At 44.2% G+C, this 17,319-nt stretch overlaps 1 protein-coding gene across 2 annotated transcripts in view; it reads right to left on the reverse strand.

Annotated features, from left to right (window-relative positions):
- ITGA5 (integrin subunit alpha 5) overlaps positions 1-17,319 on the reverse strand; it is a 346,712-nt gene that overhangs the window by 218,970 nt on the left and 110,423 nt on the right. For both annotated transcript variants that reach the window (XM_069231024.1, XM_069231023.1), the window contains exons 3-4: positions 14,461-14,573; positions 862-985 (exon numbers count right to left, since the gene is read on the reverse strand). In XM_069231024.1, the coding sequence (XP_069087125.1) occupies positions 862-985; positions 14,461-14,573 (237 nt within the window). The remainder of the gene's footprint in view (positions 1-861; positions 986-14,460; positions 14,574-17,319) is intronic.

The following is a 17,319-nucleotide window of genomic DNA, read 5'->3' on the forward strand; positions in this document are numbered from 1 at the left end:
GCTTTCTCTTCGAGATAACCTTTTATTGCTGCAAAAACCAACTCGTTTTAGCTCAAGAACTGCATCCTTGTCTTTATAATCACTGGATGTTACACACTCATCTACAGACTAATTTGGAAGGACATTGGCTAAGTCAGCCACACATATGCTCACAGAATGGTCCACGTGATCAAAAACAGCCTCTACGTGAACGTCTCCAACATAATGCATCACTAAACCATATGCTAATCTACTATAATCTTGCCAGCCTCTATCCAACACAAAATATACTCTAAAACAGTGGTTCCCAACCTTTTGACTTCTGTGAATCCCCACTTTATCATTAATGGAACCTGGGGACCCCCACTAAACCATTATTGGAATCCAGGGACCCCCCCCCCCCACTGAGTCATTACTAAAATCTGGGGACCTAATCTGTTCATATTATTTAATTTTCTAAGCAGTCGCCCCGGACCACAGGCTGGGAACCACAGCTCTAAAATAATCGAAAAAAACATCAATATGAAACTTCATTGGTGACTCTAGTCAACGTGAATTTCATAACAGTACAGGGTTCTCTTATTCTGAAAGCACTTCGAGATCATGCAAAAGTGGGGAGTTGGTGTACAAATGCACTTTTAAAAAGATATACACATTTTAGTGAGACTTCAGCAACCGTTTTGAACAATGGATTAAAATGATCTCTTTGAAACAGAAAAGTCTGTGTGTGCTCCAAACTGCAAGAGTGCAGTGTTCCAGAAAACGAAGAGTTTAAAAGCGGTGCAAGAAGGGAGGAGAGAGGCAGATACTGCGGCAGTGACTGGTGGCCCTCCTCAGGACAGAAAGACAGAAGCCTTTCAAGCCAGGAGTCTGCATACGTACCTGATCGGCACGGAGAGTACTCGATGAACGTGGTGAAGTTGTTCATAGAGAGGTAGCACGTACCGACGGGTTCACGGTGGGCCTCATCCTTCAGCGTTCGCCAGCTGTACAGCGGGGCACACGCCTGTTAACATGGACAGAAGGTCTGTGTTAATCGTAGAAAGAAACGGTCTGAATCAAAGTAAAAGTAATGATCTCTCCGAAGTCTCTCCACACAAAATACTGGTGCCCCATAGGGTAAATGCTGAGGACCCCCCTTAGATTTCCTATACAACACTCCAGCAACTGTGCTTCTGGCCCACTATAGGCGAGGGACACATAAATCAACAGCCTGCCCACCAAAAGCAAAATTCTATCTCAGCACAGTTATACCAGTATCTGTGGTTCTCATTCTTTTTTATAGTGAGTTTCTGGTTTTCTAAACCTTCTTGCTTTCCAAGGCAGCAAGGCCAGTTCATGTTGTCAGTGCACCCCTTTGGTGTGTGCTCACCTTACCCGAGTGCCGCAATGAATGCGTATCTAGTATCCTGATATATTTTAGCACTAGTATCACGATGTTCCAAGGATGAACACAGAGGCCTAGGCCCGTTCCTGACCAGCACCTGCCCAGTGACGGAGTAAAGCACCAAACATGTTTTCATTACGGGCAGGAGACTACTGTTTTCCAACTTAATATTAAGCATCACATGACTAGCTTTCTGTTTAGCCATTATCTGTTGTTGTCATGTCAAGTTGTATACAGCAAATAACTACTTAGAGTTAACGTGCTTATTTGTGTGTTATATATAACAGAGTTACCCGAGGGTGAAAAAAAAAAAAAAAATCTTACAAATATATACTGTTCTTTTTAGCCACACCTTTATCACTGTCACCACAGCACTCAGGATTACAGTTCCCATATTTTTCAGTGCACTAAAACGGCTGCAGATAAATGAAGACAGTGTGGACAACTCACCAAATAAACAAAGTCAGCACTTCCTTTGCTCTTTATTTACAAGCACCTACTGAGGCATTTACACCTCCTTGGAAATACTGCCACAAACCCCCAGAAGGGCACGATCCACAGTTTTAAGAACTCTGCTCTAAGAAGCCTGAGAAGGAGACTTAAAAATAAAATGTAAAGTTTCTTATCTGTAGTTTTGCAACTTGGAGAATTTTCTGGATTCACATGCTGTGCATTATTCCACCATCTCGAGGTTGGGTCCAGAATTTCCACTATTTCTTATAAAAACAAAATATATTTGTCTTTTTTTTTTAGGGTCGAACGCGCGCAAGCGCTCTGGCCCCTGCTATGAGCTCTGTGGGCTTTTAACCACGTCCATCCATTTGGTTGGTTCGTGGGCTTGCCTTTTAAAATTTGCTTGATTTAATTAGTTAAAGGCATGCATAGGTCATGCCTTTTCCAGTGTTTAGCCCTCCTCTACAGCACTGGTAAACTACTAAAAACATATGAGGATCCATGTTTTCTGAATGGCTTCTGCACTATTGCTTTATTTCCTATGCAGCGTGATCTCACTGGGCAGTAGTCGAGCGCTTTGCACGACATCGACCCCGTTACATAGATAATTTTACTTTTGCTGGTTATTTGGAAAATTGCACTTTTGCGGATACATTTCACTGCAAGCAAACTTCTGGTTCCTTTTCTGTGTCTCCTTCATGGCGACCGTCGGCTCACATATATGAAACTGTTTTACTTTTCATTATCAGTTTATGTGTCAAGAAAAGCCTGGTTAGAAGTTTACAGCATTAATAGCTCTTGCTCGAGTAAATGCAAGACCTATTGCTTGGCAAATGATTCTCTACTCTTGTTTGTTGGGGAGTGTTGAAGAAACCTCCATTTGGTGTCTCTATGACTTCTTCCCACTTCCTCCGAATGCTTCCACCTTGGGCTGCCATTAAAGTGGGGGAGATGGAGTCCCCTCTCCTTACTTGTTGATGTTAAACATTGCTGTTGTGTTGTCTGTCTGAACTGATATGGTCTTTCATTCCAGAAGACTGATGTATTGTACTGTGTCCTGGTTCTTCCAGATTCCCCATATTTTCAGTGTGCCCATACGACAAGCTCCCCATCTCATATGTGATGCATCTGTGGCTATTGTTACTGACGGAGTTGGCTGCTGAAGTCTTCCCAGTGTAATGTTTTCTCACTTGACCCCGCAATCTTCTCCTGCACCTTCTGCGTGACATCTACTAGATCTTTCCAACTCCCTGTTGTTTGCGACCAATGATTTTGGAGCCATCCCTGTATTGGTCCCAAGTGCAGTTTCACATATGAAATCAAGGGAATGTATGGCGCCATCTTTCCCAACAGTCTCTCCAGAGTCCTCGCCATTAGAGCTTTCCCCCGCTAGTAAAAGTGAACCTCCTAAGAAAGGGACCGAGCCCTCTTCTCGCTGGGGATTGCCTTCCCCAGGATTGTATTCAGTCTTGCGCCCAAGAAAACATTTTTCTGCTCTGGTTCTGGGGACGACTTCAGTGTTTAATGGAAACCTCAGGGAGTGCAATTATTTCATCACAATTTGGAGAAAATGTTTTAATCTTCCACCCATCAGTGATATGTGAAGATAATGTGAGTGTTTGATGTCTTTTACCTTTGATAGTTTTGTGGAAGTTATTGTTTCCGTAATGCAGTCATTCATTAGATTGTGTTGTACTTCCTCTTGTAGATTGTCCTCTTTCTCTGAGTCTACTTCGAAAGGATCCCCTTCCTTGCTGTTGTTGATACTGCCAGCTTTGTTAAGATGCAGATGTGAGAGTACTCCTATGGAATCCCTGGTGAGAACTTCCTGCCAGGAATGTGCCTCTTGAGCTCGGACTTCTCGATGGATAACCTTCGCATTCCTCCTCTAAACTGTAGAGCCCAGTAAGGAAATGCCTCCTTGGCATGGCTACCCCCTGACGTTTTGCCTTTGCTGATGCTAAGTTTTGATTTGAAAGTGTGCTGAGGCCTGCTAACCAGACCCCAGCACCAGTGTTCTTTCCCTAACGTGTACTTTTGTTTCCACAATTGGCACACCCTGGCATCCAGGTAAGTCCCTTGTAACTGGTACCCCTGGTACCAAGGGCCCTGATGCCAGGGAAGGTCTCTAAGGGCTGCAGCATATCTTATACCACCCTGGGGACCCCTCACTCAGCACAGACACACTGCTTGCCAGCTTGTGTGTGCTAGTGGGGATAAAAAGACTAAGTCGACATGGCACTCCCCTCAGGGTGCCATGCCAACCTCACACTGCCTATGAAGTATAGATAAGTCACCCCTCTAGCAGGCCTTACAGCCCTAAGGCAGGGTGCACTATACCATAGGTGAGGGCATAAGTGCATGAACACTATGCCCCTACAGTGTCTAAGCAAAACCTTAGACATTGTAAGTGCATGGTAGCCATAAGAGTATATAGTCTGGGAGTCTGTCATGCACGAAGTCCACAGCACCATAATGGCTACACTGAAAACTGTGAAGTTTGGTATCAAACTTCTCAGCACAATAAATGCACACTGATGCCAGTGTACATTTTATTGTAACATACACCCCAGAGGGCACCTTAGAGGTGTCCCCTGAAACCTTAACCAACTACCCGTGTAGGCTGACTGGTTTTAGCAGCCTGCCACACTCCAGACATGTTGCTGGCCACATGGGGAGAGTGCCTTTGTCACTCTGTGGCTAGTAACAAAGCCTGTACTGGGTGGAGGTGCTTCACACCTCCCCCTGCAGGAACTGTAACACCTGGCGGTGAGTGGTGAGCCTCAAAGGCTCAACCCCTTTGTTACAGCACCCCAGTGCACTCCAGCTAGTGGAGTTGCCCGCCCCCCTCCGGCCACGGCCCCACTTTTGGCGGCAAGGCCGGAGGAAATAATGAGAACAACAAGGAGGAGTCACTGGCCAGTCAGGACAGCCCCTAAGGTGTCCTGAGCTGAGGTGACTAACTTTTAGAAATCCTCCACCTTGCAGATGGAGGATTCCCCCAATAGGATTAGGGATGTGCCCCCCTCCCCTCAGGGAGGAGGCACAAAGAGGGTGTACCCACCCTCCGGGCTAGTAGCCATTGGCTACTAACCCCCCAGACCTAAACACGCCCTTAAATTTAGTATTTAAGGGCTCTCCAGAACCTAGGAAACTAGATTCCTGCAACCTAAGAAGTAGAGGACTGCTAAGCTGAAAAACCCTGCAGAGAAGACACCAACTGCTTTGGCCCCAGCTCTACCGGCCTGTCTCCCCCCCCTTCTAAAGACACTGCTCCAGCGACGCTTTCCCCAGGGACCAGCGACCTCTGAATCCTCAGAGGACAGCCCTGCTCTAGAAGGACCAAGAACTCCTGAGGGCAGCGGCCCTGTTCACCAAAGACTGCAACTTTGAAACAAAGAAGCAACGTTGAAACAACTTGCGTTTCCCGCCGGAAGCATGAGACTGGACACTCTGCACCCGACGCCCCCGGCTCGACTTGTGGAGAACAATCACTTCAGGGAGGACTCCCCGGCGACTGCGAGACCGTGAGTAGCCAGAGTTGCCCCCCCTGAGCCCCCACAGCGATGCCTGCAGAGGGAATCCCGAGGCTCCCCCTGACCGCGACTGCCTGCTTCTCAGATCCCGACGCCTGGTAAAGAGACTGCACCCGCAGCCCCCAGGGCCTGAAGGATCCGAACTCCAGTGCAGGAGTGACCCCCAGGAGGCCCTCTCCCTTGCCCAGGTGGTGGCTACCCCAAGGAGTCCCCCCCCCCCCCCTTGCCTGCATCCCTGAAGAGACCCCTCGGTCTCCCATTGCTTTCTATTGAAAACCCGACGCTTGTTTGCACACTGCACCCGGCCGCCCCGCGCCGCTGAGGGTGTACTTTCTGTGTGGACTTGTGTCCCCCCTGGTGCCCTACAAAACCCCCCTGGTCTGCCCTCCGAAGACGCGGGTACTTACCTGCTGGCAGACTGGAACCGGGGCACCCCCTTCTCTATTGAAGCCTATGCATTTTGGGCACCACTTTGACCTCTGCACGTGACCGGCCCTGAGCTGTTGGTGTGGTAACTTTGGGGTTGCTCTGAACCCCCAACGGTGGGCTACCTTGGACCCAAACTTGAACCCCGTAGGTGGTTTACTTACCTACAAAAACTAACAAACACTTACCTCCCCCAGGAACTGTTGAAAATTGCACTGTGTCTAGTTTTAAAATAGCTATATGTGAGTTATGTGAAAACTGTATATGCTATTTTGCTAATTCAAAGTTCCTAAAGTACCTACCTGCAATACCTTTCAATAGAAGTATTACATGTAAATCTTGAACCTGTGGTTCTTAAAATAAACTAAGAACATATATTTTTCTATACAAAACCTATTGGCCTGGAATTGTCTCTGAGTGTGTGTTCCTCATTTATTGCCTGTGTGTGTACAACAAATGCTTAACACTACTCCTTTGATAAGCCTACTGCTCGACCACACTACCACAAAATAGAGCATTAGAATTATCTATTTTTGCCACTATCTTACCTCTAAGGGGAACCCTTGGACTCTGTGCATACTATTCCTTACTTTGAAATAGTGCATACAGAGCCAACTTCTTACAAGCCCCCATGGACTTTGCTGTCTCATTGTCTTTTTTGAGTTGGTTGAGGTTTTCGTCAACCATATTCCCAAATAATAACTGATCCAGAATACTTGGCTGCATTGGTTGGTACTGATTTTTTTATCATTAAGCAAAAGTGTCTACAAAAGAAAGAATGCTTGAGGCTTGTCCTCTTCCAGTTGCGCAGTAAATTGGTCTGCAGCGTTTCTGATTATAAAATTGTACATACCATGTCATCTGGGGGAGAGGACTTGGATAGATAAGATTCCACTTCTTCCTCTGGTGACTCCCTTTCTAAGTCTTCCCACTGTACGTCAATATATTTCCCTTCCTCGGATGGTTGAGCTAATGTTGGTTCTTCCGCCTCTGTACAGAAGATTTCCTTCTCTTCTTCCTGAGGCTCTGGTCTAAGGGGTGGTTGAAGGTGGGAAGAGGAGGAGGGAGGGGGGAGGGGCGTAGTTGGGTGAATGTTCTTGACCTCCATCTCCTTCACCTCCTTAGTCCTCAAAATTTTCTGTGGAATTCGGAAACTACTCAAGGGGGCAAATTCCTTCTTTTTCTGAATTAATGAGCCTCTTCCTTTTAATCTCAATTTTGAGGGCTCGGTCTTCGGGACTTGAAATAACATTTTCTACAACGAAGGAGCCTTCAGTGTTGAGTGTACTTTATCTAGGCTTCGACGAATCCTTTGAGGGTCATGGGCCTTGGACGTCGCCACATCCTTTGTCTTTCCTTCTTTAGTCGACTGATGTTTTTGGGAGCTTGGTCTACACTGGAGGCTCCGCATGACTAATTTTTCAGGGCTATGCCTGCGAGAGTTTCGACACCGAGACTCACTTTTGAACCTGCGAGTCCGATTTTCTCCACTCAGGGCCTATAGCAGGAATGGTCAACCCTCTCACCTCTTTTCTGATCTTCTTCGGTGGCCCTTCCTCAATTTCTATGACCTTGCAGTGCCTTTCTGCGGTTTCTCCCTCTGCTCCTATGGTGACATTTTCCTCTTTGTTGCTGGAAAGGCCTAGATCCTTCAGGGATGGTGTGGAAATGGAAACAAGTTTTCTCCATCATGCTGACCGGGGAGCCCCTGTCTGGGCATTCTCGAACCTCTGTCAAAGTTTGAATATTTTCACTCGCTCATTCTTACTCGTTTTTGCCAACTGCTAACTGTGGATGATGTTTAAGTCTTCATAAACTTTATGACTTTCCCAGCAAATCTTCAAACTTTTCCCTACAAGTTGGAGATGTCACAGTGGAACCATCCAGACCCAACAGCGGAAAATAGAATCTGAAGATGGTGACCTGTGGTGGAAATATCTGGAAGAAGTGCAACAACGTCACAAAGACACCAAATGGAGGTTCGGTCGACACCCACCAACAAACATGGTTTGAAAAAGAATAACGACAAATAATTTTTGTTTTTAAAAGCAATAGTAAAAATTCCAGACCCAATCACTAAATGTCGGAATAATGCACAGCATGTGAATCCAGAAAAGATTCACGCTGCAAAACCACTCTTAAACTGGTTCTTAAGGTCGAGACAGTAGATCCACATCCACTGTCCAGAATGTGTATAAAAGTAGGACCCAAACCACTCAAGTTTGTGCCATTTTTAAGTCATTCCTAACCAAGGAATAAGTGCTCAGTAGAGTACTCAACTAACTACTGTGAGAGCAGGGGCTGTTGTCTCCATGACAGCCAGTGCCCCAGAGTTGAGGGGACATCACCATAAGTGTTTGCTTTCTGCTGTAGGAGCTGAAGGTCCACCTATTGCCTACAAGCCTGCCTGCAGAGAGAAATGAGGAGCCAGCCTGCCCCTGCAGAAAGTGTGTGAAGAAGGGAACGCTCAGTGTGTCAAAGTAAGCAGAGTACAACAAAACGGTTACTTATTAGTAGGAGTAGTTTTGCAGCTTGAAAAACTTTCTTGATTCACATGCTGTGCATTATTTTCCATCTAGTGGTAGGGTCCAGAATGTCTCCATTAAGTCTCTTCTCTCTTTGCGTTTTTGTGTGTGGAAGTTTACCTTTTGAGTTTAAACCCCTCCTTGTGTGACATCAGATGCATGCCTCAGAAATCCCGCGACAGAGTTGCCTCCTTCAGATTCTCTTTCATTCCTTTGGTTTGTCAGTATTCTCTTGAGACTTAGGGGGTTATTCTAACTTTGGAGGAGGTGTTAATCCGTCCCAAAAGTGACGGAAAAGTGACCGATTTACCACCAGCCGTATTACGAGTCCATTATATCCTATGGAACTCGTAATACGGCTGGTGGTATATCCGTCACTTTACCGTCACGTCTGGGACGGATTAACACTCCTCCAAAGCTAGAATAACCCCCTTAGTTTGTAAATACACCTCTAGTGGTGGAGGCGGGTGGCTCGCATGTGAATACAGAAAATTCTTCAAGCTACAAAACTACTTCTGCCGATTAATAACCGCTTTGTTTTCCAGAGTGAGTCTTTTCTGGATTCCTATGCTGTGCATCGATTACAGAGCATTATTTCTTTCTAAATGTGCTTGGGTTCTTTACAGTGTGCGTTTGCAAACAAATGTTTCAGTACTCTTTGTCCCACTTCTGCTGCCACATTGCTCTGAATGTCCACGTAGCAGTGTTTGATGAAGGTATGTATCGATGACCACATAGCAGCTGTGCAAATCTCTTCTAATGCTATGCTACGTAAGGTGGCAAGTGTTGCTCTTTTCTTTTTCTTGATAAACACGCTTTTGTTTTTTCTTTAATGGTTACTCCCCCTGTGTTGTGACCATATGGAATTATTTGCGCTATCCCTCTTGCACTGGTTCCTTTGGTGACTGGAAGTTCTTTCTTGCTTGTGCAAAGGACACAAAGAACTGCACACCTTTCCTGAAGTCATTTGTAAATAATACATAATTTCCATTCAGGCATTTAGCAGCAATGCTCTCTCAATCTGTGTTTTAGGCTGTTGGGGAAAAAAAAAAAAAAAGCTGGCAGGTGGATTGCTTGGCTAACATGGAATTTTGATACTGGATTTGGTATGAATCTTGGGTTTATTCTCATAACCACATTGGCCCTATGTATCCATAGGTATGGCTCCTGAGTGGTGGGCTCTTGTATCTCATTAACTCTCCTTAGAGATGAGATAGCAATGAGGAATGAGGCTTTGAGGGTTAGAAACCTGAGTTGTGCATTCTGCATTGGTTCAAATTTTGACATCAACAATTGGGCGAGTTCTACAATGAGGTTCCATGTGAGCACTGGCATGCTTCTTCGGGGTGCTACTTTCTGTGCTCCTTCTAGGTAGTAATTACCCGCCAGTATGGTGAAGAAACTTCTACACAGTGTACCTCTTGTGTACTCTACAATGGATACTAAGCGGACCTTGACAGAGGCATAGGAGAGCTGCTTGTCCGGATGATGCACCAGGTTTCTAAAACTGTGGAATCCTCTTATGACCAGTCTATGCTTTCCAGGTCTGTTACACCATTACTGGAATATCCTCCATTTGTTGCTCTAACATTTCCATGTTGTTGGTCTACTCGCTTTCTTTAAAATCTCCATCGCCCTTTTTGGCAACTTGACATGTCCGAATTCTAAGTCTTCAGGAGCCATGCTGCCAAGGTGAGGGTGTTTGCCTCTGGGTGCCATACCGGTCCCTCCTGTATACCTTACAGGTTGTGGGGCGCTGGGAGTGAAATGTACTGCCCTTGGGATATTTCCATGAGGCTTGAGAACAATGCCCGTTGAGCCCATTTTGGGGCTATCAGGATCAGGTTGACTTGCCCCGCCTGCACTTTTGGTTCACCTTTGATATTACTGGAATTGGTGGAAAGGCATAAACCAGCGGTTCCCAAACTTTTTTCGACCCGTAGCTCCCTTGACCTATTGGCTCTGGTTCCCAATTATATATACTTTTTTTTTTTTTTAGGTGGGGAAGAGGCCCCTCGAGAGTACTTCCATTTCTCTCCCTGAAAATAATTGAAATGAATCCAATAAAGGCATTATAATCATAGATGTAATCCTTGAGTCAGGACCTCAAGGCTACTCAAATCCAACAACATCATGGTGACAGACCATTAGTTCAAGATCACAAAATATTCTAACATTTTGTGTTGGTAGCTTTTATTCTTTTTCCTAACAACAAGTTTAGCTCCCTCAAACTGTATGGTCTCCATTCAAACAACTGCCAACCCAAACTCAGAATGTCCCCAATTTGGGCACAGTCATGTAGTGTTGAAAAGGTCACCGGTTTGGCCACAGACTCATATTTGAGACAGCTGATCATCGGAGTCTAACTGAAATCCTCAGAACTTGCCTCGGACCGAAAGGTATGCTTCCTAATTTGTTTACAACGGGAAATGTTCCATCTGTATATGGAGCCAGTGGGTTTCATGGTGGTTGAGTCCATGTTTCCAGTCACCATGATGAGGATGACAGTTATATATGAAAACTGCCTCCTTTGGGGATGTCCTTACTGCTATGCACTACCTAATATTAAAAAAGGGAATAAAAATCACTAAATTCATCCTCATTGCCTGAGAATACCAGCGAAAGTTCAACAAAGAAAGTCAACAAATTACAGATTGAGGCCTTTGCTATCATGTTTGTCCTGAAAGAACTCCCCCGCCTTTTTGATTGACTTTCCCCTCTATGAAAGTACATATTGAGTCCACTGTGAGGTGTACACTGTTCCCCTTCCTTTGCTGGTTGGGTCCCCTTCTGGTGTTCAGAGGCCATGAGATGCTTACACCTTGATGGGACACAGAGTGCAACGGCACACTAATTGGGAACCACTGGTGCAAGCAAATCTCCCTGCCTATTTTAATTGACAGGGCATTCCCCAGTGACTCTGGGTAGTAGACCCTGAATGCAAAGCTTCAGCATTTCATGTTCTTGTCTGTTGGTAAAGGTCCACATGAGGAGTCCCCCAGATCTGGAAGATCTGCCTTGATACTTTGTTTTAGTTCTCACTCGTGCGGTGTTTGCTTTTCTGATAAACCTTTCCGCTTCTTTGTTTTCTTTTCCTCGTTGGTATACTGCAACTGCTGATACTTTGTTCATTATCACCTTTCTCTAAATGACCAGAGCCAAGGTTAACGGGCAGGATCTTGTTCTACATTGTTTGTTTCAGGTAGTGCATTGTCATTGTGTTGTTCATTTAACGTAAGGCTGTCCTCTCGGTTATGTGTTCCTGAAAGGCCCATAGTGCCTGAAATACCTTTCTCAGCTCCAGCACATTTATGTGTTGCATTGCTTCCTTGGGCAATATAGGAGGCCCATCATCTACCCCATCACTCTCACTGTCAGCCGTTGTCTTTTTCGGTAGTGGCAACTCTGCTCTATGACTGCTTCGACCCTTTTGTCCCACTGGTCTCCCTGGCTGTTTGGGAATCCAAGATTGACTCCTGAAGTGTTTTGTCTGGGTTCTGTGATGATTTCTCGTAATTGATGGAGAACCCTAGTGCATGTAAGGTTTGCATCAACTTGTTGATGTTCTTCCTGCACTTGCTGCATGTCTATGCTTTCACCAGCCAGTCATCTATGAATGGATTAACATGTATTCCGACACCTGAAATGTGCTGCTACCACAGCAAGGCATTTTCTGAACACCTGTGGTGCTGAATTTATTTCTAAAAAGGTAACACTTTGAATTGGTAGTGTGTCTTTTTCATTAGAATTCTGAGACATTGTCCGAGACATTTGTTTACTATGTGGAGGTAGACACACTTGGAGTCTATAGTTGAAATCGAGTCTGCTTTGCCTATTGGGGGAATTAAGTTTTATAACGCTGTCACCTTTAATTTTTGCGTCATTATAAACTAGTTTAGTGACCTCAGATCCAGTATTGGTCGTATTGTTTTATCTGGCTTTGGTGCCAGAAAGCAGTGACCAAATGTCGAACAAACCCACACAAAAAAAAAAAAAAAAAAGAGAAAATACTTCACGGAGGCTTTCCAAACCCAACCACTATAAGGTGGAATAATGCACAGCATTGTGGATCCAGAAAAGATTCAAGTTGCAATACTAGGAGCAACCTGTACAAGAGTAATCCGATCCCTCAAAAGTGTCCTAACGGAAAACAAGAAAAGCTTAAGTGTTTTCAATAACCCATTAAAGGCTACAACTGCCCTTCAAACATCAGTCCAGCTGGTGTTGCAATTGCCACTGTGACACTCGGCTCGGTTAGAGCAGCAAGTTCCTTGGTGAAAGTATCAGCTCAGCAGAGGCTGTATCAGCCGTGGGTAACCATATCAGTCCTGATGGGGACCACAACCTGCTACACTGCCAGCCTATAGTCCAAGTGGAGCCGAATTTATCCCACCAGCCAGGTTTCAGACCTGTGCAGAAGCTTAAAGACCATTGATCAATGTTGGACTGAAATCATGCAGCCACTTGAGAAGAGATGCAGGCCACACCCTCCCCTTGCCTGTTTCCAAGGACTGCTTTCAACTACAATTATTGAGTCTGCTGGTTGATTGCTGAGCTCTGAACTCTTGCCCCCACACAACTGCCCAGAGATGCCTGTGACCTCTCACCCCCCCCTACTCAGAGTCAAGTGCAGAAACTGTTTTACTTCATACACTTTGAGGAGCAATAGTGGGAGAGGCCCTAGGGCAGCAGTAGCAACCCAACCCAACCACCAAGGTAAGGGCCTGAGATCCCTTATTTGCGCTGTGGCTCCCTGAGCATGGACTGAAAGCCACTAAGCATCAAAACCTACTTCGCCTGAATGCAAGCATAAACAGTCATTTCCATAACTACTTTTGTGCTCGGGTACAGTGCCTGGCAGATAACGGTATTTAAAACACAACTAAGTAATTATGAGTTAAGAAGCCCACCCAGGCTTTCAAAATAAGATTTCAATCCATCCAGAAATAGCAGTCACCAATTTCTTACCTTAGGAATTGGAAAAGTGATTTGAAATTTTGCTATACCCCCTATTTATAGCTTTCTGGAAACTGAAATTATTTGACGTAGCTTGCAAAAGACTAAAGTACTCTAAATTAAATAAGGCAAAAATCAGCGTTCTACATGTGGGAATAGGAAAGACAGTGCTGAGGAGGGGTAATCAGAGACGTCTTAAGGCATGGGCAACGTGGGATATTGCCCAGGGTCCCATCTTCAGAGGATCTCATGAGAAGCTGACATTTCTCTCCACCTTCTCAGCCGGTCTTATTTCTCTTTCACTACCTTTATTCCATGGTAGGCCTACCTTTACTGCCGACTGTACTGTTTTGTATGGCCCTGTTTCTCAGACTTTAACATATAATTATTTGGCCTCATGCGAACTTGATGGAAATGGGTAATAAACTTCAAAACTGTTCTGAAGAGAGGTCCACAAATATATGTCTTTCCCTGGGCTTCCAAATTCGTTAAGATGGCCCTGAGGGCAATGAAAGCATAAGTGGCCCTATGACATGTTTAGCACAAAGCCAGACACTCCTGGCCGTTTTAACAACAGCAATTTACATGAAAGATTTTTGAAACAATATATACAATATTGGAAGCAAAAGTAAAACCGCATGAATGCATCTTTCACTTAATTTGAAGTCTAGGATTGACAGAATATCTGACAAATTACGTGGCCCACCAACACTGCTGTAGCAAAGTGCTATGTGTCAGAAGTGCAGAGTCAATGGAATAAATTGCTAACTTCAGGTCATGCGGACTGTTTATATCGCACTTTAGGCTGTCTTCAAGTAGCCTCAAAGTGTTGCAGATAGACAATGAGCGATGGGACAACATAAGAAAGGTAATGAGAAATCCCCCTGTGAACTTAATCATCTTTCTCAAAATGCTTGTTTCTCACTGGACGCAGTCATCGAGCATTGTCTGTAGCATGGTCTTAGAACACTGAGCAGGATACAGAAAGTCATAGGCATGGACGAAGTAATGGGGTGAAACTAAAGTGGAGAAATTAGGGCCGGACAGAAATTTCAAATAATGGCAATGATAACAGGACAAGCCAGAAAACAAAAAAAAAGTGAGGATGGGCTTGTCCCAAATAAAAGAACGAAAGAACAAGGAGCAAGTGAAAGCACAACTTGCTGGAGGGGCTAGAACATGCACAGCTTGCACCTACCAGTATTGAGTGGTTGTGTGCTCGCACTGTTGCTCCAAACCACTGGAGGGACTTGAAGTCCACCTGCTCCTCCCACTCGGACACATTCCCTTTGAACTCGTAGCTGCGTGGACCTGTGAGAGAAAACAGGATCAGCTTATGCACTCCTCTGTGTTTTACAGCATATGTCAATGGCAATTACGTAGCAGAATAAAGTACAAAAGGAGTGAAACAGCTTGGCTTGACTGAGCAACTAGGTCTCTGAGAAAAAGAATGTGAAAGGGTGATCATTTTCTTGTGGTCACAAGATGGCCACATTTTGTGAAACATTTAATACGATTCATTTAATTCCTGCACTGCAAAGCAGGTGAGTGAAGTGCATCTTTGTTTCTGCAATATAATCAAAATTATATGAAGAGCTTTTCACAATAAACGTTTTAATAGTATTATTTGGCATACCAGTCTTGTATAGTCTTAGATGTAGTATTTAGAATTCATGTAATTTGAAAGTATATTCATGTTTTATTAACTTGGCTCAAGTGAAGGACTACACATTTTTTTTCTACTTAACATTCATTGTGGAGTCATTTTCTTAAGTGTTTCTTTTGAGATGCAGGTGTTAGCAGCGGAGACTGGGTAAACAAGAAGTTCATTGTGCATGAAAGATAAGAGAGACTGGGACAAACTACACAAGGGCAAAAAGAGGAGTGTTCTGGAAGCTTGGCGGCGTAACTCTTAAATTTGCTGAGACCGAAGAGTATCCAGATGGTATGCATCAGGGGATGGAAATTGTAATTTCCAAATCATCTTAATTAGGGTTTCACTGTAGAAACTTCAACTGTGATGTCATCGTCCTAGGAAATTGTTTCGTTAGTGTAGATTCTGACCCTTTCTTATCTTTACAGCTGAGTGGACCCTTCTGGGGTATGGACCTCATACTTTGTGTGGCTTCATGCAATCACTCCTCTTGTAACAGAATATTCTACCAAATTTCTGTTTTGCAGACCTTTCTCAAATATTTTTAGTATTAGGATGGTCAGTGTTTAGTTGAAATGGTTAGCAGGAGAGTTTGGTTCTTGTGACAAAGAATCATATGCTCTTCTTGATCTTTTGTATCGTTGCGATAGAAGTTTTATTCTTATATATGCTAACTAGGTTTAACATTGTGTGACGCTTGAATACTCCTCTAGTGATATTATATGTTTATAGTATGGTTTGAGATTCATTTATGTAATATTGACGTTTTAGTCTGTAATAAACCCATTTAACCTTATGAATTGACTCAGTGTTATTTTGTGACATTTGGGTTATAAAGAAGAAACTGTTTGATGAAATTGAAATGTGTTACTCTTCACCACTCAGAACTGAGAAGAAAAGATTCATTAGACCCCAGAATTAGAGAAAGGGTCCCATGCTCTATCAGGAGTGTGTAAGGTCTGTATACAGGAACACCTAAGCATCATCTAGACAACTGTGTGATTCCAAGAGAGGGCTAGAATAGCAACACAAGTTATCTCACAGAAGAGCCCCACATCTGTCCATGTTATCCAGAGTCTCACTTAGTAACCACTTCAGGAGCCTCTAGCAGACTTGACTTACTGTCTCCATATAGCAGCTCACAATGTGCCATTTACCACAGATACAGTCAGGGCCACTAGAATTATGCAAGAGGGGAGACTAAATTAAGCAGCAGGGTGACTAAATTATGCAACAAGAAAACAGATCATGCAAATTAATGTAGTACACGTTTTGTAGTACTACCTAATTTTTACACATTAGCACTATCTTGTTCAAGGTTTCACTTCATTAGTACTAGCTCCACATCTAAACACAGCAATAAGCAACAGAAATGTGACCAATAACGCACCTTTTGCTAAAGTCCTACCACTGCAATGCAGCATGTTGCAGTGTTTTTTAGTAACTTTTGATCCACTTGAGCTACAAACATTTTTTGCTGTTAAAATCTGCAGATGATGGATTTTGTGGCAAATGCATGATTACACAGAAAATTCTGCTGCAGCAGAATCACATAATTTCAGTGGCCCTTGATAGAGTAAAAAGTACTGCCAGGCTACAAAGAGGATTATCCAGTGCCACAGTGGGCAAGCATAGTACAACTCCTTTTTTCACTACTATTTTAAAGATTTAATTGTAGAGCCACAGAAATTATGCAGCAGAGGAAAGGCCTAAATGATTTGACAGGGTTGACTAAATAATGCACCAAGAAAGGGCAAATTAAGCAGTGTGGGGGAAAAAAAAAAAAAAAAAAAACACCTCTTGAAATTTTAATGTGTAGAACGCAAAAATGTGTATCGGGCGGCCATTGACCTAGAAATCGGACTAAATGTTGGTACTAAAGTGAGAAGTACAAATATATATATCTCTCCAAAAAAACGAAAAGCCCAGGCACCAGTCCATGTTAAAATCCAAGCATTAAATAGCATTTCTGAGCAGCAAGACAAAAAATCCTGACGCGTTTCGGCAACAGCATGCCTTGTTCACAGGTAAGTAAGAGCAGGTGTGAGTGAGCCAGTGCTTTTTTTTTTTTTTTTATATGGAACTGTGCATTATGGGAGTTGGAGTTTGAGCCAGTGCTTTTTAAATACACAGTCATGTGACTTCAATAACCACTCACCCCTGCGTATTAAAAAATGCTCCCGCCTGCTGAGAGCTGACTTTTCACCTGTTTCCCTGCCTGGCAAACATGTTATAAGATTGCTCCTGCCCGCAGGGAGCAGCATTTTAAGCTGCTCCCTGAAGACCGGAGCAACGCCGGCTCCCACTGGAGGCATGGAGCCAGCTGGGGCCACAGATGCCTTGTGGCTCCCCACACAGCACTCAAACATAGTGCAGTGGGGGCCCTGAGTGGGCACTAGGGCA

Source organism: Pleurodeles waltl, chromosome 4_2 (genome assembly GCF_031143425.1).
Source record: "Pleurodeles waltl isolate 20211129_DDA chromosome 4_2, aPleWal1.hap1.20221129, whole genome shotgun sequence".
In the NCBI taxonomy this organism is placed as follows: domain Eukaryota; kingdom Metazoa; phylum Chordata; class Amphibia; order Caudata; family Salamandridae; genus Pleurodeles; species Pleurodeles waltl.